We start from the raw sequence: 17,786 nt of genomic DNA, 5'->3' as shown, positions 1-17,786 counted from the left end.
TTATTACTGGTTAAGAGTTCGACAATACTGTAACAAGGTTTGTTATCTTCAATGTAAATATTATTGTTCATTTGATTTATACTTTTTATCATCCTGAAAACAGGAAATATTTTCCACTGGACATTGAGAAAACAACAATCAATCAATCTAATTTTCCCGAACACGCCACTACTAGTATTAAAATCAAATTGCCAATCGGCAAGTGTACAATGTGTCTGATAAACTATACGGTTAACAAGCTTAGAATAAAGTTAGTATTCCACAATGCTCACTCTTCGCAAAATGCGAATAGAAAAGTATGATTAACTCCTGTTACAGACCAGACATCGGTAACTCAGTTTGCATGAAACATTATTGAATCACTATGATTTTATTTATTTTCGTAAGGACTGCGAGTTACTGAGTACACACCAAGCAGTAACTACTTATTCCTGTTCCAAACGGCTTTATGTAGCGTAAAGTATAGGAGATTAATCATATAATTTTGAGTAAGTTGACTTGTGGTCAATTGCAAATTGAAATGGGATAGATAGTCATTGCGTTCAGAAATGATGTAACTCCTCTTATTCACCCCTAGACAAAGTCAGAAATCAAATGATAATACATAGAAACGTAAATAATGACCATATTACGACTATATTCATAACGTTTTATGTTGTATGGGGGTCAGGGTTGACAGCTTTATTACAAAATTATCAAATGTTGCATTATTATTACTTTTCATTGGTATTCTTTTATTGATACGCCTTCCCTATAGCATTTGTGTTTGCCGCTTTAATCAAAGAAGTATATATCATTTTATAAACACTGCACTCTTAAAATACAAAACCATTTGGTATTTCTGACACTTCTCAACCTCATTTCATCTTCATGAATCGTAAAACATTTGCAAATTGGATACACTTTTTGTATGATATACATGTTACATGACGTAAAACATTGACAGTAAATTCATTATTTGAAATCACAAATACTTTTAAAATGTGAAAACAATCTGAAACGTAGACAAGCAGTTAAAGATAAAATAAAAACAAATAATCTACATAAAAAACTGATTTTTTTTTTGATGCAACCAATATCATTGCGTTGAATACCAGCTAACTGGGCAAACTACCACTAGTATTTCGTATTTTCGTGTAAACCTTAGGTCATGGGCAACGGTATACAACACAAAATATATTAAATATCATTTGCTACATATCTTAAACTTCTGTCGTTGTAATAAAGACATTTTGTAACCCGACTGATATGAGAAATAAGAAGAGGTGGCATGATTAACAATACGACAAATATCTATTAAAGATGTAAACAACTTTATATAACATATGGCTTCCAAGAATGAGTAAATCTCATACCATATATAGTAAGCTTTAAAAGTATGTTTGTATTTGAAATAGTCTTATCCGTTGCACGTGTCGTAAATAACAAATTTAAACATTACTTGCTATAAGTGAATTAGAAACGAAGTATATAACGTTATATGCAATGTCTATGTCTAATATATAATGTCTAACTTGTACTTTGATGATCGAGTAGCGCTCGTAGCCCTTGGGCTGTAGAAAATCTCGTAAAACAAATACTAATTATAAATATAACTGTGGTCATCATTTTCTTATTGTTTTATCTGAAAAATATTGGTTTCATTCAAAATATCAACAAGTTCAAACCTTTAATTGCCAATTTGGAACATGCATTGTTTTTAATTTGTGATCATGAGGTGCATTTTATATCTATATTTATTCTTTCTATTTTGGGACCAACTACAAAAGAAGTCATTCATTCATAAAATTTTATTCATTTAAAGCATGCATAATTCTGCTGTTTTATTTACATATAGGCTTGGCACACATTAATCACAAAATAATAAATAACATATTTTCAATTTCAAATTGAAAATTTTCATAATATGAAAGACAATGGTAAGCTTTACATTCGTCCGTAACAAAAAGCATGGTGGCGTAAGCATTTACTAGATCTAATTTTCTCGATTCGACCTCCAAACTTTGATGTTCAGATTTTATGTCTACATCTAATACATCGAACCAATTTAATTCTAATCTACATTTGTACCATACGATTCATTAACAGGCTTCACATAAATATTGTTTTACTCCTTTATTTCTTGCATCTACCTTCCAAGGACGGATTTCAACTGTTAATTTATTTGTGTACAATCTGGCTCTCACAGGAAATTTAGGAAATTGCCCAGTAAGATTGTTTTGTCGATAAATTATCGTGTTCTTGTTTTTTTATGGATACGCAGATGTTAAATCGATATATATTTCCTTGAGACGTTCCTCTTCCTCATCAGCATTTCCTATACTTATTGTAAAAACTTTATTATTATGAGGTTTTTCTTCTGTCTTACAAGATGATTGAATTGCTTGTGTTCTTTCTCGTGAGTGAGTTTCGAACATAGATACGTCAATATGTTCGTCGCCATTGTCATCACTGTCACTTTCTATTGTGTTTAGAACTTGCAGATCACTTGTATGTACGTTTTCACCTTCGTCGTTATCCATACCAGAGTCAAACGAAAGCGTTTTATCGTCAGGAATAGACGGTAGTGACTCCAGAGACATTGCAGATTGTAGTCGACCTTGTATTGAACTTATTTTTTTCTTTGAAAATACATCTGTATTAAGTTGTTCCGTTTTCTCGTTTTGCTCAAATAAGGGGTTGGATTTATAATGTTTTTCGTCCTTGGAAATTTCCGAGAAAGAATTCTTTTCTGAAAATGCACGCAAAGATTCTAAAGAATAGGAATTACGGAGATTAGTAGGATTTGTAGAACTCCGTTTCATCTGTGGTTTATGTTCAGTGTCTTCCTCAACTGAAGATAGAGTTGCTCTATACAAATCAGTTGAACTGTTGTGAAAGTTTGCTAAGGCTGGAGAAGATTGTCTTTTTAACTCGTTCTGAAAAAACAAAGAGTTATGTATGAATAAAAAGTTACCAGTATCTGGGGTAACGTCAACGAGTCTTCAAACCTACGACATGGTAACCCAAAAGAAATATATATGTCGGCATTGTCTTCAACAATAGAGAGTTGTTTGTACAAACGTCAGACTCTAAATTGTTCCGAATCTAGAAGAAAGTTGTAAATAAAAAACAGAGAGTAGCAATTAAAAATTACATTCTATAAACTTCGTGCGTCCGATGCGCCTTCAATAGGAACATTCAAACCTAAACTGCCATGGATGCATAAATACGTAGAAACGTTAGGACCAAATGGGGCCTCCCAAGAATAGCCAAATTATCAAAGATCTACATAAATACGTAGAAACGTTAGGACCAAATGGGTCCTCCAAAGAATAGCCAAATCATCAAAGATCTACATTAACACCATTTCTCCATATAACAAATAAAAATTAAGATATGACGAAAGACAAGATCTGACGAAGTTCCTGACTTGCTTGTATGTCGAGAATATAGATAGGAATGTATATAAGTGTATATATTTGAATGTATACAGTATAAATGAAAATGTACAATTGAGCTATCATATAAATACATCCAAAATAATTCAAATATCCTTTCATATTATACATAACATCGAGAAGATTTTAAAGTACAACATACTTCAAAAAAGTGCAAGATTAGAGAGGAACTAAAGGATTCTTATCTTATATTTCATAAATTTCGTGGGGAAAAATGAGTTGAAAGTAATTTTGAATCGTTGTTTGTACCAGAACTGTGAATAGAATAATGTACATGTAAGACTTATTTGAAATATACAGATTTCTTACCTTCTTATACATAGAACATATTGAGTTTTTCTGCGTTTCATATGCCTCTTCTGTATCGTCAAATGCCTCGATCAAGAAAAACTTCTGTATTGTTTTGGGCATTTTTGCATCCATGATTAGAATAATGGAACCAACTATGGTTGTCAAAAGTCCTATAAAATAAGAAAGTACAATATATACAGTTCAGAGATTATTTTCTCTATCACTTTAATGTTTTCTGACCCAATTTAAGTAATATTTCAAAAGATTGTGTTACATAGGAATTTGATAGTATACAGGGTTGTATTAATTCACTTTTGTATTTTTTTCAACATTTTTATTTCCATGCAATGCCCATTATTTATGGTAAATAAAAATCTTGTATTGAAGCCACTACTTGTCATACATAATTCATGTCTACAAACATTGAATTAATGTGAAGGACGTTCATATATGTATATATATATATATATATATAGAACCACTGTAGTTGAGGAATTTATTAGTTCTTATCTTGTAGCTTAAGACAATTTTTATGAATATTTGGATGTCATAGCCATATCTTATATCGTTGACCTTAATAAATACACGTTCCTATAATGTAAAAATGCAAGAATATTAAGGTGTTATATCATACACGAACATTTACTTACCCATCAATAGAATTGACCAAAAGCATATCCCATAATGAAGATGAAATTCACTTTCTGAACAGAAAAATCGAAGTTTTGCTGTTGGTATCATGCAATGATAAACTATTGATGCTAAAAACATTGTCAAGCCAGTTAATGTATATAGCACTCCACCGTAGTATATCACACAGCTTATCATAATATTTGCTAGGATCCAAAACGAAAAAGATGTCCTGAAAATAAAATACAGATAATATTTCACTATATTTATTTTATACAGATTAATTGTGCATAGTTATAGTTCAAAAAAGGTATATACTTCATAGCTGGAGGGTACCTGAACGAACTTAGTAAATATATATTTAAATTGTATACCAATGTCTGTTGAAATGTAATAATTGCAGGTACAAATAGAGGTAGATTAAAAGGAAAACTATCGGAATCGTCGATTGAAATAAGACCTAGAGTACAGACATGGTAATCATCTTCTGTTATGGACACATCAAAAAGTCAATGGTTAATCCATATTCATATCCAGTACGTATCACGATTAAAAATATAAAAAAATTTGAAATTAAGCCGGATGGGAGATGAACATCAAATGTCTCTGACAGAGAAAACATGTTTATACTGTCTTACTTAGTAAGTTTAGGCAAGGCGATATAACGATCATGCAAACTCGGTAACTTCTTAATTAAATAGTTCTTCTTACATTTGTAACTATAGAGAAGCAGGTTTTGGGTCAAGAGTCTAGACATTTTTCTAAAAGCGCCTTAAAATTGCAACTATATAAAAATGTCTCAAACTCATAAATTCGGACCTTATCTTGTCAATTTACTTACAAAAGTAAAATTTTGGCAAAGTACCCTGCCGTTGCAAAACTGCGGCCCCATCTGAAACCTCCTTCATCAATACTAAAGAATTCTACCACTGTTAACATTGGCTGAGGTAATCCCCTCTCCAAAAAATCCCGGAATTCACTGACGGAACCAATTGCTGAAAAAGACGTATTTTTATGTAGAAAATCTAAATTACCCATTCAAAAGCTTTTAATTTCGTAGAGAATGTAAAAAATCTAATTTGAGCATTACTTAAGGTTATATTATTATAGACTGTGGAGCTATTTTTACCCTATTGAACCCTTCATGTTTTTCGACCGAAATTCTGTGACAGTTATAGTCACGGTTTTACAGAACATAAAACGTAATTATTACGGAATAATGACATAAATGACAGGCTATATTAACCAATAAGATCAAATTGACCATAAGTTGTTTTTTTTTTATATAACACAGACAATTTCTTTGCTCAGCAATACTGTTAATTCGCCTCTTTAGAATCTAAAGGACCATGGGTAATCTCATTGTTCGTACACCAAAATGAAATTAACGTTGCGTCGTTGGTTAAATGGCCATTGTTTAATACTGTTTAAACCAATCACAACGTTTTGGTGTACACTTTTGAAAATATTACCCAGAATGTATTAGATTTTGATTACTTCTCTTGTTTAATGGAAGAGGGGGGAAAGATGCCAGAGGGACATTCAAACTCAAGTTTAATGGTTAGTCTTAAAGGTGTTTTGGAGAAGATTATCGTAGAAATGAAAATGTTGAGGATAAAGCAATAAAACGTTTGATTAAATGTGAAATTTCTATTAAATGTATTGACAATGAGTAAATGTTAATATAGTACAATGCGTAAGTTTACCTCCATCAAAAGGAATAGCTTCATTATACTTTATTGATCCCTGAGAACCTTGAAAAGTCCCTGAAACACAAAAAGATTGGCAATGAATAGAAAACGCTTATGCTTATGTACAGTCTTCTAATTTCCGGCGAATATAAACCAAAAAGTCAAAAAATTAACCTTCGAGACGAGTAGGTGTTTAAAAAAAATACTATGATATTTGTATTAGGTTTTGAATTTTCAATACTTTGATCATCACTGATGAAACATTGATTGCTGAAATGTACATCTGATGCAGTAAAATTAGTACCGTTAATGTTGCTACAATATTTACGATATCTTCGTGTTAAAGAAAGAACAATTTGTATTCCCTCAACAGGATATGAATTTTAAGTTTGTATGTCATGTATCTTCAAAATTGCGAAAGTTCTGATTTTATCAGTGAGACTTCATTATACATATGCTAATGTATTCCTTATATAACTTCACGTGATCGGTCGTTTTGAAAAAGACATCAGCCTCCCAATCTAGAAAGTCTATCCCATTTCCTGAATAGAACATCCTACAATTGTGTAGCTGTTTAAGTTGGGCAAAGTCAGATAAAAGTTATACAGTAGTACATGTATGTGTAATCAATCATACATGTCAAAATATATTTACCTTTAAGCGTAATATTAATTTTCTGGAGTCCAATATTCAGGCCGACTTGTCCAGTTATTTCTGCATCAGAACGGTAAATATATGGAACATTTACTTTTTTGTCGATTCCATCCACCCAACAATCACCAAACAAACAAACTGGAATAAAAAAAATAGTCTGTTATTTGAATCGATAATAAACTTATTGAAGAATACTATTGTTCCTGCTTTTCAATCGTTTGGATGCAAAAAAAACCAACACTACTATGAATTAACCGCTTCTCATACTCTTAAAAAAATATGCACTAAAGTGTACATAAACTTGTTGAGATGTAACACGCATGCACGAAAAACTTACATACCTTGTGATTGATTTGTTTTGTTTTGTTTTGTTTTGTTTTGTTTTGTTTTGTTTTGTTTTGTTTTGTTTTTGTTTTTATTTTTGGTTGGGGATTTTATATCAATAGATTTTTATTTTTATTATAAATATATCATAATTTCATAATTTCATTAAGTCCAGTTCATTATTTGAAAACCCGTTTTTTTAAAAATATACTGTTAGATAGATAATTTATTCTCTAAAACCAATTAACAACGGTACAGAGAAGGAAACATAATAATTTAGTATATAATGCTTAAGGTGATACATGGAGTAAATTTATACAAAAGACAATACAAAAATAGAGAAAGAAATGTTTGCTTTTACCTAATTTATAAGTCCACTGCATTTATTTGATTTTTAATTAATTGCCTTTCAGTCCTGTCTAAATTTTGAACATCTATTGTAAGTCGTAGACAAGAAAAAATGCAAAATATATAAATTTGAAATAATAGTTAAAGTTTCGAAATTTTCAAAATACATTTTAAACATAGAAAATATATTCATAAGTGAAAAAGACAACACATATCATCATTTAAATGCATGTCCTATTTAAGGTTGAACTTTTACTAATTAAATTAATTTTGAAATAGCAATTCAAATATTCTTTTTTATTTGACAGCTGAAAATTATATAGTCATCAATTCTTTCAACTGTGATTGATCACTTCCCTTTTTTCTAGAACATTCTTTAAGTCATATTGGCATAAAAATGATGGATCATTCCGAGTCTATAATAAAAAATTATTATAACTGTAAATGCAATTTATGTCGAACCTTATGTTTTATAGATTCCTTTGTCGACTTTGATTAAAAGAAATAATAGAGTCAGGCTATAAAGAACATCATAAATTTCATTTCATTTTGCTATTAAATAGAAATAGGACAAAATTCTAAAAAACGTTGCATTTTAATATAACTTTTTCTAAATTTTACTCAGTTCAGGTTAATGGCACATTATTTTGCGTCTGGCAGGAAATTGTAAGCACTTGTAACGGTTTTCACCTTTGACATTATAGGTCGAGAAGGGCACTTGATCCTGAGGTCAACGTGACAAATTTAATGTTTTGAAATCAAAAACCGTCCATAACATGATGTCAGACATAAAAACATTATGTTCAAATAGTGTTTCATATGTCATCCTGATTAAACACAATTTCCGTGACTTTAAAAGTTTCTAACTTTGTTTAAACTCATTGAAGAAAGTTTTGCTTAGTTGTCTTTTTTTTACATTTTAGAAATGACAGTTAATAGCGCTGCCGGTTGACTGTTAGTCCCCCGAGATTTTCATTAACCCAGTAGTCAGTGCTTCCATGTAGTGACAAGATTTATAGCATACATTTTCTAAATCATTTGATATAACTTTTGGGGGACTGTAAATCCCCGAGGTTTTCATCAGTCCCGTGGTCAGTGCGACATGATTTATAACATACATTTCTTAAATTTTCCATTGATAACTTTAGGAATTATAAAGAAACTAAATTTCGAAGTTTCTCAAGCAAAGTTGACCTTACATTGTTTCGAATATTTTTAAGGTCTTTTTTATTCATATAGCTTCCCGAGTATTTATACATCCTTGGCATTCTTTTAGAAAAAACAAATACCTTTTCTGCTGTAATAATGAGTATAACAAATTTAGTATAAAAACCTAACTACGTGTACTGACTTTTTAACAAGTAGAAATTAAAATGTATCCGACTCTTAGATTTTCACATACTTGTAACTGTCACAAACAAACGTCAGACATGTACTTTATCTACTTATAAATATGCTGAAATTCAAAAAGATATTAGTATAGACTGTAAAACTGATCAATATTGTTTTGAATTCCGCATCCTACTGTTGCCTCGAGGAAATAGTATGCCTCACAATTATATCGTACATATCTTGATAATTATGAAATAAACTTACGCAACAAAGTTGATCCTACTGCCAAACTATAAACAACTCTGATTAATGTGTACCAACGCTGTAACGAAGAATAAGACCATTGTTATATTCTACTGTTATCCTTTGCTATTATATTTTACTATGGTGGGCTTGATTTCCTCGGAGATGTGAAATTTAACATAAAGCATTTTTGTTTAATTATTGTAATGAAAGAGATGGTGAATCATGAGTATCATACAATATATTTCCATTGCTGTATATTGAAGCGACACAGTTTCATAGCTAAAGCAGGGTACATTTATTATAATCATTAATTGTTTTAATTCAAAAGGGTGGGTAGACGAAAAAACGACTGTTCTTATGTATATCTATTACAGTTTGAGGGTAGATGGGTGTGCATACAAAACTCTTAAAACCTCAAGTCCCTCAATTTGCAAGTAAAACATTAATGGCACATTTTTACCTAACTTTATCATTGCTGTTACTCTGTTTACTTACCCCTTTTCCTCTTATACCAGCAGCTGCTACGATAGTTGCTATAGAGATCAAAACACAAGTATACACAACAACAACCAATGGAATGTCAATTGTGGCGGAAGTCCTTCTTTCGCCATAATAGCTGTATCCAAAGTCTCCTCTAAAGCTGTCAAACATTCTCAGAAGCTACTGCAAAAGAAATCCAGTCATTGTTATACACAAGCACTTCATCCCGTGCAACCACTTGTCCACAAATGATTTACACTGAATCATCAGTGGTAATATTTTATATCAATACACATGGACAAAAAGGATACGCCTCCTTATGGCATTTTCGATTTATTGAAATATAATAATTTGTAAACTTTTGTGTTGTTATATTTTCCTATAGTACATCTAGGTAGAGTTAATGTTGCTTTTGAAAATAACTTTTCTGTCTCAACAACTTCATTTAAGTAAGCGATGATCTGTTGATAAGTGAACTTATATGTATTAAGTCATTAAACATTTTTCGTTTCCGTCATCAATGAGCCACTTTAAGCACATTGACTTCAATTACAGGTGATGGATAACAAAAGATTTTACTTTTTGCTGTTAAAGAATGCAACAAATTTGCATAGTGAAAGACATGCAGATAAAAACTAGTGCAGTAACAAGTAGGTTAAAATTTTGAAATTAAAAAAAAAATATACACATGTGAATTAAATTCTCACGTATATCAACTGTTACCGCAAGAACATAGTTTTTAATTGATAATCAATTATTATACAAATAGGTTTACCACAAGCATTGAACCATCTGTGTAGAAGTGTGATTTTTATATATGTATGTTTGACATTGAGCATACTTAAAAAGAAATATACATTTGTACAATACATGTACACTTTGAAAACCTCCATGTCATTCATCCATGTTTTTGGTCTGATCCATTGTTTGTGAACATGTGTATGCCCTTCAGGTATTTACAGAAAGCCACTTGTGCACTTTACTAAATAATATGCATTCATATTAAGAAATTAAATAATTTGCATAACTGCACATTTAATTATTTGTAACTTATAATTTAATAGTATTTTAATTATTCTAAAATCTTAATTAAAGTCTGCTTAAAACTGGTTTTGATATTTGTTTATTGTAATTATGTTTACATTGTTTTATTTCCTCATTTACTATACATTTGACATCTGACATGCTAAGGGTAAAGTTGAAAACTTCATAACTGTGGAAAAAAAACCATGCCTACCTACGATATATGAATCTTCAATTAGTCCAAAAGCTTTATCATACAAATAAATGCCTGCTTTTAGACAATCACTCATAGACCAAAATAACTCCATTGAATTTAAACACAGAAGACAATTTAAACAACTATAAAATCCCAAAACCCCATCACCGAGTCCTGTCTTTTGTTCTATCGAAACTGTAAGGACTCCGATGATTTTCGGGAACCAGTACAGTTATAGATGCTAGTTGATTATCCAGTGAAGTGTATCGAATTCAATAATGCATGGCGGTTTCAATAAACGTCACATTAACGACCTATCACAAGATCGTAATAAGAAAATTATGCTACGTAACTTGTCGATGTCAAAGTCTACATGAAAAATGTGTCGGTACACGTCAATCTCTCACCAGAAACACAATGTAACGTGGTAGATATATAGTTAACCTCAATTATTACTGAATATTTAACTACCGCTAGTCATTAACCAAATATGGCCGTTCCTACTATCTTTACATGATTTGAGTGTTTCTTTTTTGACTTTTTATTTTAATAATTATCAGTTAAAGCATGATGGTGGCACATAATATAAATTAAGATTGTAGATAGTGTAAAGAAAGGCAAATCACAACAACTTCAAAGAAGACGATTTGGAGAAGCTACTGATTCAATTTTCAGATCCGCACGTGATTCGATCCCCGTGTCTAATTAACAGTGACTCGCTAGATTCCGTGAATCTCTGACAAAGATGTAGATATCAATACTGCAAAGTGATTTTTCATTTAAAAATATATCCTACATTGAGGTAAATTATATGGCCTTCCAAATACCGTTTCGATTCCTTACATCACTGAAGAGACATTAATTGTTGAAATCTGGATATGGTATACAAATTTTTGCACCTCATGTTTGCGGTATACCATCTTTTCCGCAAGTTTATTGTTTTCTGTTTGGAATTAAATTAATAATAAAGATCCATTTTGTTACATCTTGTGATCCGTTTATTTGGCAATCGCCAATGGCAGTCAGCAGGGTTTAAGAACATCCGTTGTTCGACCTGTTATCAAACAGTCTTTTGGAAAATGTTATTTGTGCTGTATTTAGACCCCTCTACCAAGAAATTTGTTTCGTATGCACACGTATAAAAATTGCGGTTTTTATCCAACGCAATCATAGGTTTGAACGTTGTTTTCAATTTAGACTTATTTATATATATATCTGTGTGTGTAAGATTACAAGGGAAGTATGCATTTTGTTTCCCAAAAAAAACTAATAAAGTCCATTGTTTACTGAAGTTTGCAAATTTAAAGGTTTTCATACACGGTCTTAATTTTTCGCTGATAGAACTTAAATAAAAGGGTTTAGAAACAAAACCGTGACGACGAAATTTTAATATTTTGTAAAATGTCTTGATTTATCTTGTTTTGAATTATATTTTGTATTGGATTAGTACGTAAACTTCCAAGAAAAGCTTAAAGTTTTTGTGAGAGTATGCAAATAGTTATAAGAAAGGTTCTCTTAAATTCGTCGTTTCTTGGCTGTGTGTGATTTTTCCACATTTTTTATCATCTCAATGAAATAAGCTCAAATTATGACATAATTGTGACGTCATAACATTGAAAATCTTGTTTCTTGGTTATAAAAAATAAGGAGACGTGGTATGCTCCCCAAAGAAACCACTATCCACCAGAGTATAAATGACGTAGGTCTTGGTTGCATGTTTTTTCCTTATATTATGTGCAAATTTGAAATAATTCTCAAAAGTTCATTTTTCGGGCCAAAACATACCTTAATGCCCCTACTCTTTGCGTAGGACTATATATACATTTCAAGTTATGCAGCTGTTAAATAAATAAAAATCTTAATCGTTTTTTGCATAAACTTATTCTCATGATTGAATAGATTCTAAATCTATTTTTATTTTTTTTTTCATTTGATAATTTCTTTGGTTACATCATTTGGTATATCAACTTTATTTTATCTATAGATGCATTGTGTGTTGCGAATGCCGTCTGCCAAATAACACTAAGTCTTGATCTTTGCCTTATTATCATGGTCTAGTAAATCACGTTAGTAGATTATGATTAGAGGTCATTACGTTGTTACTTTTTTTATTTAAAAATGAAGAACTTTGTCAGTTAGTTGCCAAAAAAAATGCTTCAATATTTTATGTAGAAGAATACATTTCTATTTATATATAGCTAATGATGGAATTAAATCTTATATACATCTATATAGTTTTAAAAAAGGATGTAAATATTGTATATAATAATTCTTGTAATAGTCTCTCATAATTTTTAATAGAACGGCAGTTGTAAATTTAATGTTTTATTATTTAAGCTAATGATTGTTTATTTTCATTTTAAATATGAACTATGATTTATATAATATGTATGTGAATTTTGTATGTTAAACAAGTGGTTAGAAATTTGATAAAGTATTGAAGCTAAATTTGAATCTTAGTAATTGTTTTGCCTTCAGAATATGCATGGACCATATCGATTTATCAGTTAACTAATACAAGTATCTGTTAAGAAGTTGGGATATAATATTAAAACTCACCAGTGGCGTAGCACCAGTGTAGCATTGTAAGCATGTGCTTACAAATAATCTTATAAAACATGTTTTCTTCAATAAGAGTTTAGCTATAATCGTTCAGTTTAGGGGGTGCTGCCGCCCCAGACCCTCTGCTTACAATTAATTACTACAGTGGCTACGCGAAAACCCTTTTACATCAAATCATGGATCCGCGCATGTACCTTATAAACTCCAAGTGTCCCTTAAGCTATTACAAAATCTATTTTTTCCATTTAAAATTATTTTTCAGTTTGTATAAAAGCGAATTAAAGCAAGTGGAATAAATAAGTCTGTTCTGTAATGTACAATCCCAAAAAGCTATACTAAATGTAAAGAACTCGAGATTTGTTTTATGTGTATTTCATTTTTGTTAAATCAATGATATTTTAAAACTAGTTGACATGAAAGCGTTTGATCAAATCAATTATTGTTAATTTCATATTTTACACTTCAACTTAAATTATTCTAAAATAGTTTTGAATAATACTAAATATCAATTTTGATTATTACGTGTTTCCTAAAAAGTTGTCTCTTTGCTCAAAAGAAAATACGGACAAGTCTTACCTTGTCTATGTTTGTGTATTAATATCATGTGTTCTGGTGTTCATTTGGATAGGTCGAATAAACAGACATAACATCAAACTGTGCTGTGCTTTTTGTTAAAATTTACTTTACATAAAAATGACGATTGACCACTTAGTCATTATCATATTAAGGTGTTAAATTAGACTAACAAGCATTAAGATCCGACAGTACTCTTCCGCTTGTTCGTTAATCTTTAGAAAAGAAAACATGCCCTCATTTAGCAAAGAAAATTTAGTACAATTTTTCAACCTGAAACTTGAACTTTACAGTGCAGAAGCAACACATAATATGGGATTTTATAACATTTCAAAAATCAAACGACTATACATATTCTAGTCATTTAAACATTAGAGGTTGATAAATCGATATTTCGTATTCATTTGTCTTTGCCTTTAGACATCCAGACAAAGTTTTTCAACATCACCTGTACTTTTGTGTAATTGTACTTATACCATTATTTCAAAAACGGTAAAAATCGAAATAAAACATAGCAAGGAGATAAAGCTTGTTTCAGTTTTTATTTTGGAGTGTGTGATGGGGGAGAAGTACAGTTGTACGCCAACGGAAGGCTAATTGATCTTAAATAATACATAAATTAATTTTAAATCAAAATGCATGTCTCAAAATCGTGCATTTTTAATTTCAATAACAATAAATTGTATCATTTCTTTCAAAAACTTAATCAATCTTCTTCACATGTAATGAAAACTTCAATAACTTGTAAAATCTCTTTAATAGTTAATGATTTATGAAAAATGTAATACTTTATTACGTAATCAAGATTTTCATTTATCATACTTTAAAAAATGACATGTTAGCAATTTTACGATATGTCATACAAAAATCGTTTGTTTTAGTCATAAATTTAAATATTTCCGTAGCATTAGTACTACATTTGTACCAAAACATAACTTATAAGTTAAATCCATTAGGTATTTGCATACCGAAAGTTGAACTAAAAAAAAGTGTTCTTTCTGAATAAAAACTGAATGTTGCATTTTCGAAACTGGTTTAGAATTTCACTTTTACTTAATCTGTTGAACAGGTCAAATAAAAATCTGTATATTTATAATACTAATAGCCTTTTACTAAAAAGCAATACAGCTTATAGAATTTACATATACAAATATAATAGCATCAGTGATTAACTACATAGTGTAATTTACAATTAGTAACAAGTTTGAATCATTGAATCATTGGCGGAGAATGACAACAAATAATATAAATAATGAAATCTGAGCATTTCTTTCAATATGATAACACTACGTAATTCGTTCTACTTTATATCTTAATCAGAAAAGAAAGGATACAGGGTATCCATCCATGACATAAAATCAGTATATGCACAGTAAAAAACAAAAAAAGCAAAAAAAGCAAAAAACAGCGCTTTTATTGCTGTTCTTCATTTCAAAGTCACAGTGAGGCTTTCAACGCGGAGCAAAAACTCTAGTTTAAAAAGGCCCCTACCACTTAAGAACTAGATATATATTATACCAAGGTGTTGACTTAGACGTTTACTATCGATTTTATCAGTTTATCTGTCCATAAGAAAAGTCTAAATTATCTTTCTTGTGGCATGTAAAACAGCATTTACTATACCGTTTTACTAAAAGTTAATCACGTGCAAACATTTTTGTTTCTTCATGTATCCTTTTTCATATATATTCCGCGTATTTTTTTGATAAATATTGTTTTACAGTATAGTTAAAGAGTCTTGAATAAAAATGAACTATATTCCACTGGTAAAAGATTTCAAGATTCTTTAACTATACTGTAAAACAACTTCTTTTAGGACCGCTCAGATGACAGTAAAAATAAAAACAAGAGAAGATAACCGAGATGCAACTTTATAATACTGAGACTCCATACTTTACGGAAAGGTTAAGGTGCATTATTATTTTTTGCTTAAGTAGGCCTGTACGAACTTTTAACAAAATCATTTTCAGCACCTAAGTTCTATCAAGTTCGGAAGTTAGTGTGATGTAAGCGAAATGTAGGTCATTATTACAATGAACTTCCATAGCATGATGTACTTTCATGTCCAATAAACATGCACTTTACTGAATAATTGAAGAGATAAATGCCTTGAAGGATTAAAGCCAGGTTTAATTATTAGATCGGGTACACTTCCTGCGTTCACAGCCACATTATCGCTACTAAACAAACTTATACTACCTTTATCTCCTTTAGATAAATATATTAATTATTGGAATTGCTTACTCCCACCATTCTTAAACAGCAAAAGCATTCTAAAATCTACTGTTTATCATTCTTAACTCTTTAACAATGATAAGATAATAGACGTGTCTGATTAATTGCTCCATGTACTTTAAAAGAAATTCGTAGTGTAACCATGGATCCGCCTGGGTTTCAGAAAAAGAACACAAAAAGTTAAAAATTCTAGAAAAACAGAATGTTTTGTACTTTTACATAATTTTAAATTTCAATTATCAATATGAATAATAAAAAAAAAGAGTTATATCAATTTAAATATCAACCAGACAAATTAAACTACAAAAACATCTAGAGGTCCTCAAACGACCTCGAACGATGGGTAAGTCAAGCTTTAGATTGGCACCGAGTCAAAAGTATGAATAAACGGGTAAAATTATTTATAGAGTACATTTTTATTTTGGATCAGTGTGACCAAGACTAAAAAGAATGCTTCTCAATTCGAAGAATAACAATCAAATTCACAAAACTGATGAAAGAACTTGATTCTTTCATATTGGTATGACATAATACCAATACATAAAACAAAACAAACAATGGACAAATATCTCTGCATTTACTGATAGAAATCTCATTATATATACTTAATATATTAATAATAAAATCATTGCGTCCTACACTCTAATGTCGGTCACAGTACATCTAACCAATAACTTTAGAGCAAGTGTGATGGTTACAATAAATTAGTGTCAAAAATCCAAATATTTGGTATACTTCAATAGTATCAACAATGCACATATCAACTATACTTAATATTCAATAAATATAACTATACATCATGTTTTAAGTTGAGATCTTTTTATTGTTTTAAAATGCAATGATTCTGAATTTTTGTACATTTTTAAAAATATCTATTGTCTAGTTTTTATTTGTAACAATTCTATTCAATTATCTTAACGACGTACTTAAATTCCAAGATTAAAATTAAAAAATAAATATTTGTTTAATGTTTAAATGTATAAACGGATATAAAGTTAAAGCTTAAGAAGCTAACACTTACTTCTTTATCGTACAACGATTGTACATGCATGTATCGTTTTCAAATAATATTTATTCAGAGATTTCAGAAAATCCTCTTTTTATCTTACATGCAAATCGGCACATTACAACCCTAACTATTCACATTTATGATTGGTTAATCTGAAATGAACGTTAATAAGATTTCAAAGTCAGCAAAAATAGAAATATTTTGTATTGATTGACATATCTGGCCGTTTCGGGTTTTGAGTTTCTATAAATTATTATTACCTCCTTTCATAGATACGGATAACTTTTTAACAATCTTATCCAATGGAATTTAGGGGATATCTTTTTTATTTATTTAATCGTCAATTTATACACTAGTATCCTGGTTGGTAATTAAGGTTGGGAACAATTTGCATGTATTCATGGTCAACCAGCTGTAAAAAAACCCAAAATATATATATAGCTTGAATGACGCGTGTAAATATGCTTAATAGATTGCCCTGGCTATGCAAATGTTTTACTTATCACAGGGACTGAATTACTGGTGATCCAGGACGACATACTGTAAACCAAATTAAATAATTTTTACCTATATATATATATATATATATCGCTTAAATTAACCTATCATACTATAAATTCTTTTGTACAAATACATATATTTTGACTTAATAAAACATTCTTTATAATGTAACCAACTTTTATATTATAAAAATAAAAATCGTTATAAATCTACAAGCGACAAAGAGGCGTTTTTAGGTTTTGCCTTTATTT

General features: G+C 30.1%; 1 protein-coding gene across 2 annotated transcripts; it reads right to left on the bottom strand.

Moving 5' to 3' along the window:
* Nucleotides 1-1,775: 1,775 nt before the first annotated feature.
* LOC127730096 (dual oxidase maturation factor 1-like) lies at nt 1,776-17,134 on the bottom strand. 2 transcript variants are annotated; one of them, XM_052238147.1, is made up of 9 exons: nt 17,047-17,134; nt 9,452-9,619; nt 8,975-9,032; nt 6,707-6,844; nt 6,068-6,127; nt 5,203-5,356; nt 4,382-4,593; nt 3,750-3,901; nt 1,776-2,918 (listed from the first exon to the last, which is right to left on the bottom strand). In XM_052238147.1, the coding sequence occupies exons 2-9, from the start codon at nt 9,605-9,607 to the stop codon at nt 2,250-2,252; spliced, it is 1,599 nt and encodes a 532-aa protein (XP_052094107.1). In that variant the 5' UTR covers nt 9,608-9,619; nt 17,047-17,134; the 3' UTR covers nt 1,776-2,249. The 2 variants fall into 2 exon arrangements, with proteins under 2 accessions (XP_052094107.1, XP_052094106.1); XM_052238146.1 differs by lacking the exon at nt 17,047-17,134 and adding an exon at nt 10,674-10,949.
* Nucleotides 17,135-17,786: the final 652 nt, after the last annotated feature.

This window comes from Mytilus californianus, unplaced genomic scaffold, assembly GCF_021869535.1.
Source record: "Mytilus californianus isolate M0D057914Y unplaced genomic scaffold, xbMytCali1.0.p SCAF_2, whole genome shotgun sequence".
Lineage (NCBI taxonomy): Eukaryota > Metazoa > Mollusca > Bivalvia > Mytilida > Mytilidae > Mytilus > Mytilus californianus.
Note: the sequence above shows the minus strand (reverse complement) of the source record. Positions and strands in the feature narration are given on the sequence as shown.

Coding starts and splice junctions, on each gene's coding strand:
- LOC127730096 (XM_052238147.1), bottom strand. CDS start 9,607: ATGTTTGACAGCTTTAGAGGAGACTTTGGATACAGCTATTATGGCGAA. Junction 6,845..8,974: donor AGTAGGATCAACTTTGTTGC/GTAAGTTTATTT, acceptor TTTTTATTCCAG/TTTGTTTGTTTGGTGATTGT. Junction 2,919..3,749: donor TATGTTCTATGTATAAGAAG/GTAAGAAATCTG, acceptor TTGTTTTTTCAG/AACGAGTTAAAAAGACAATC.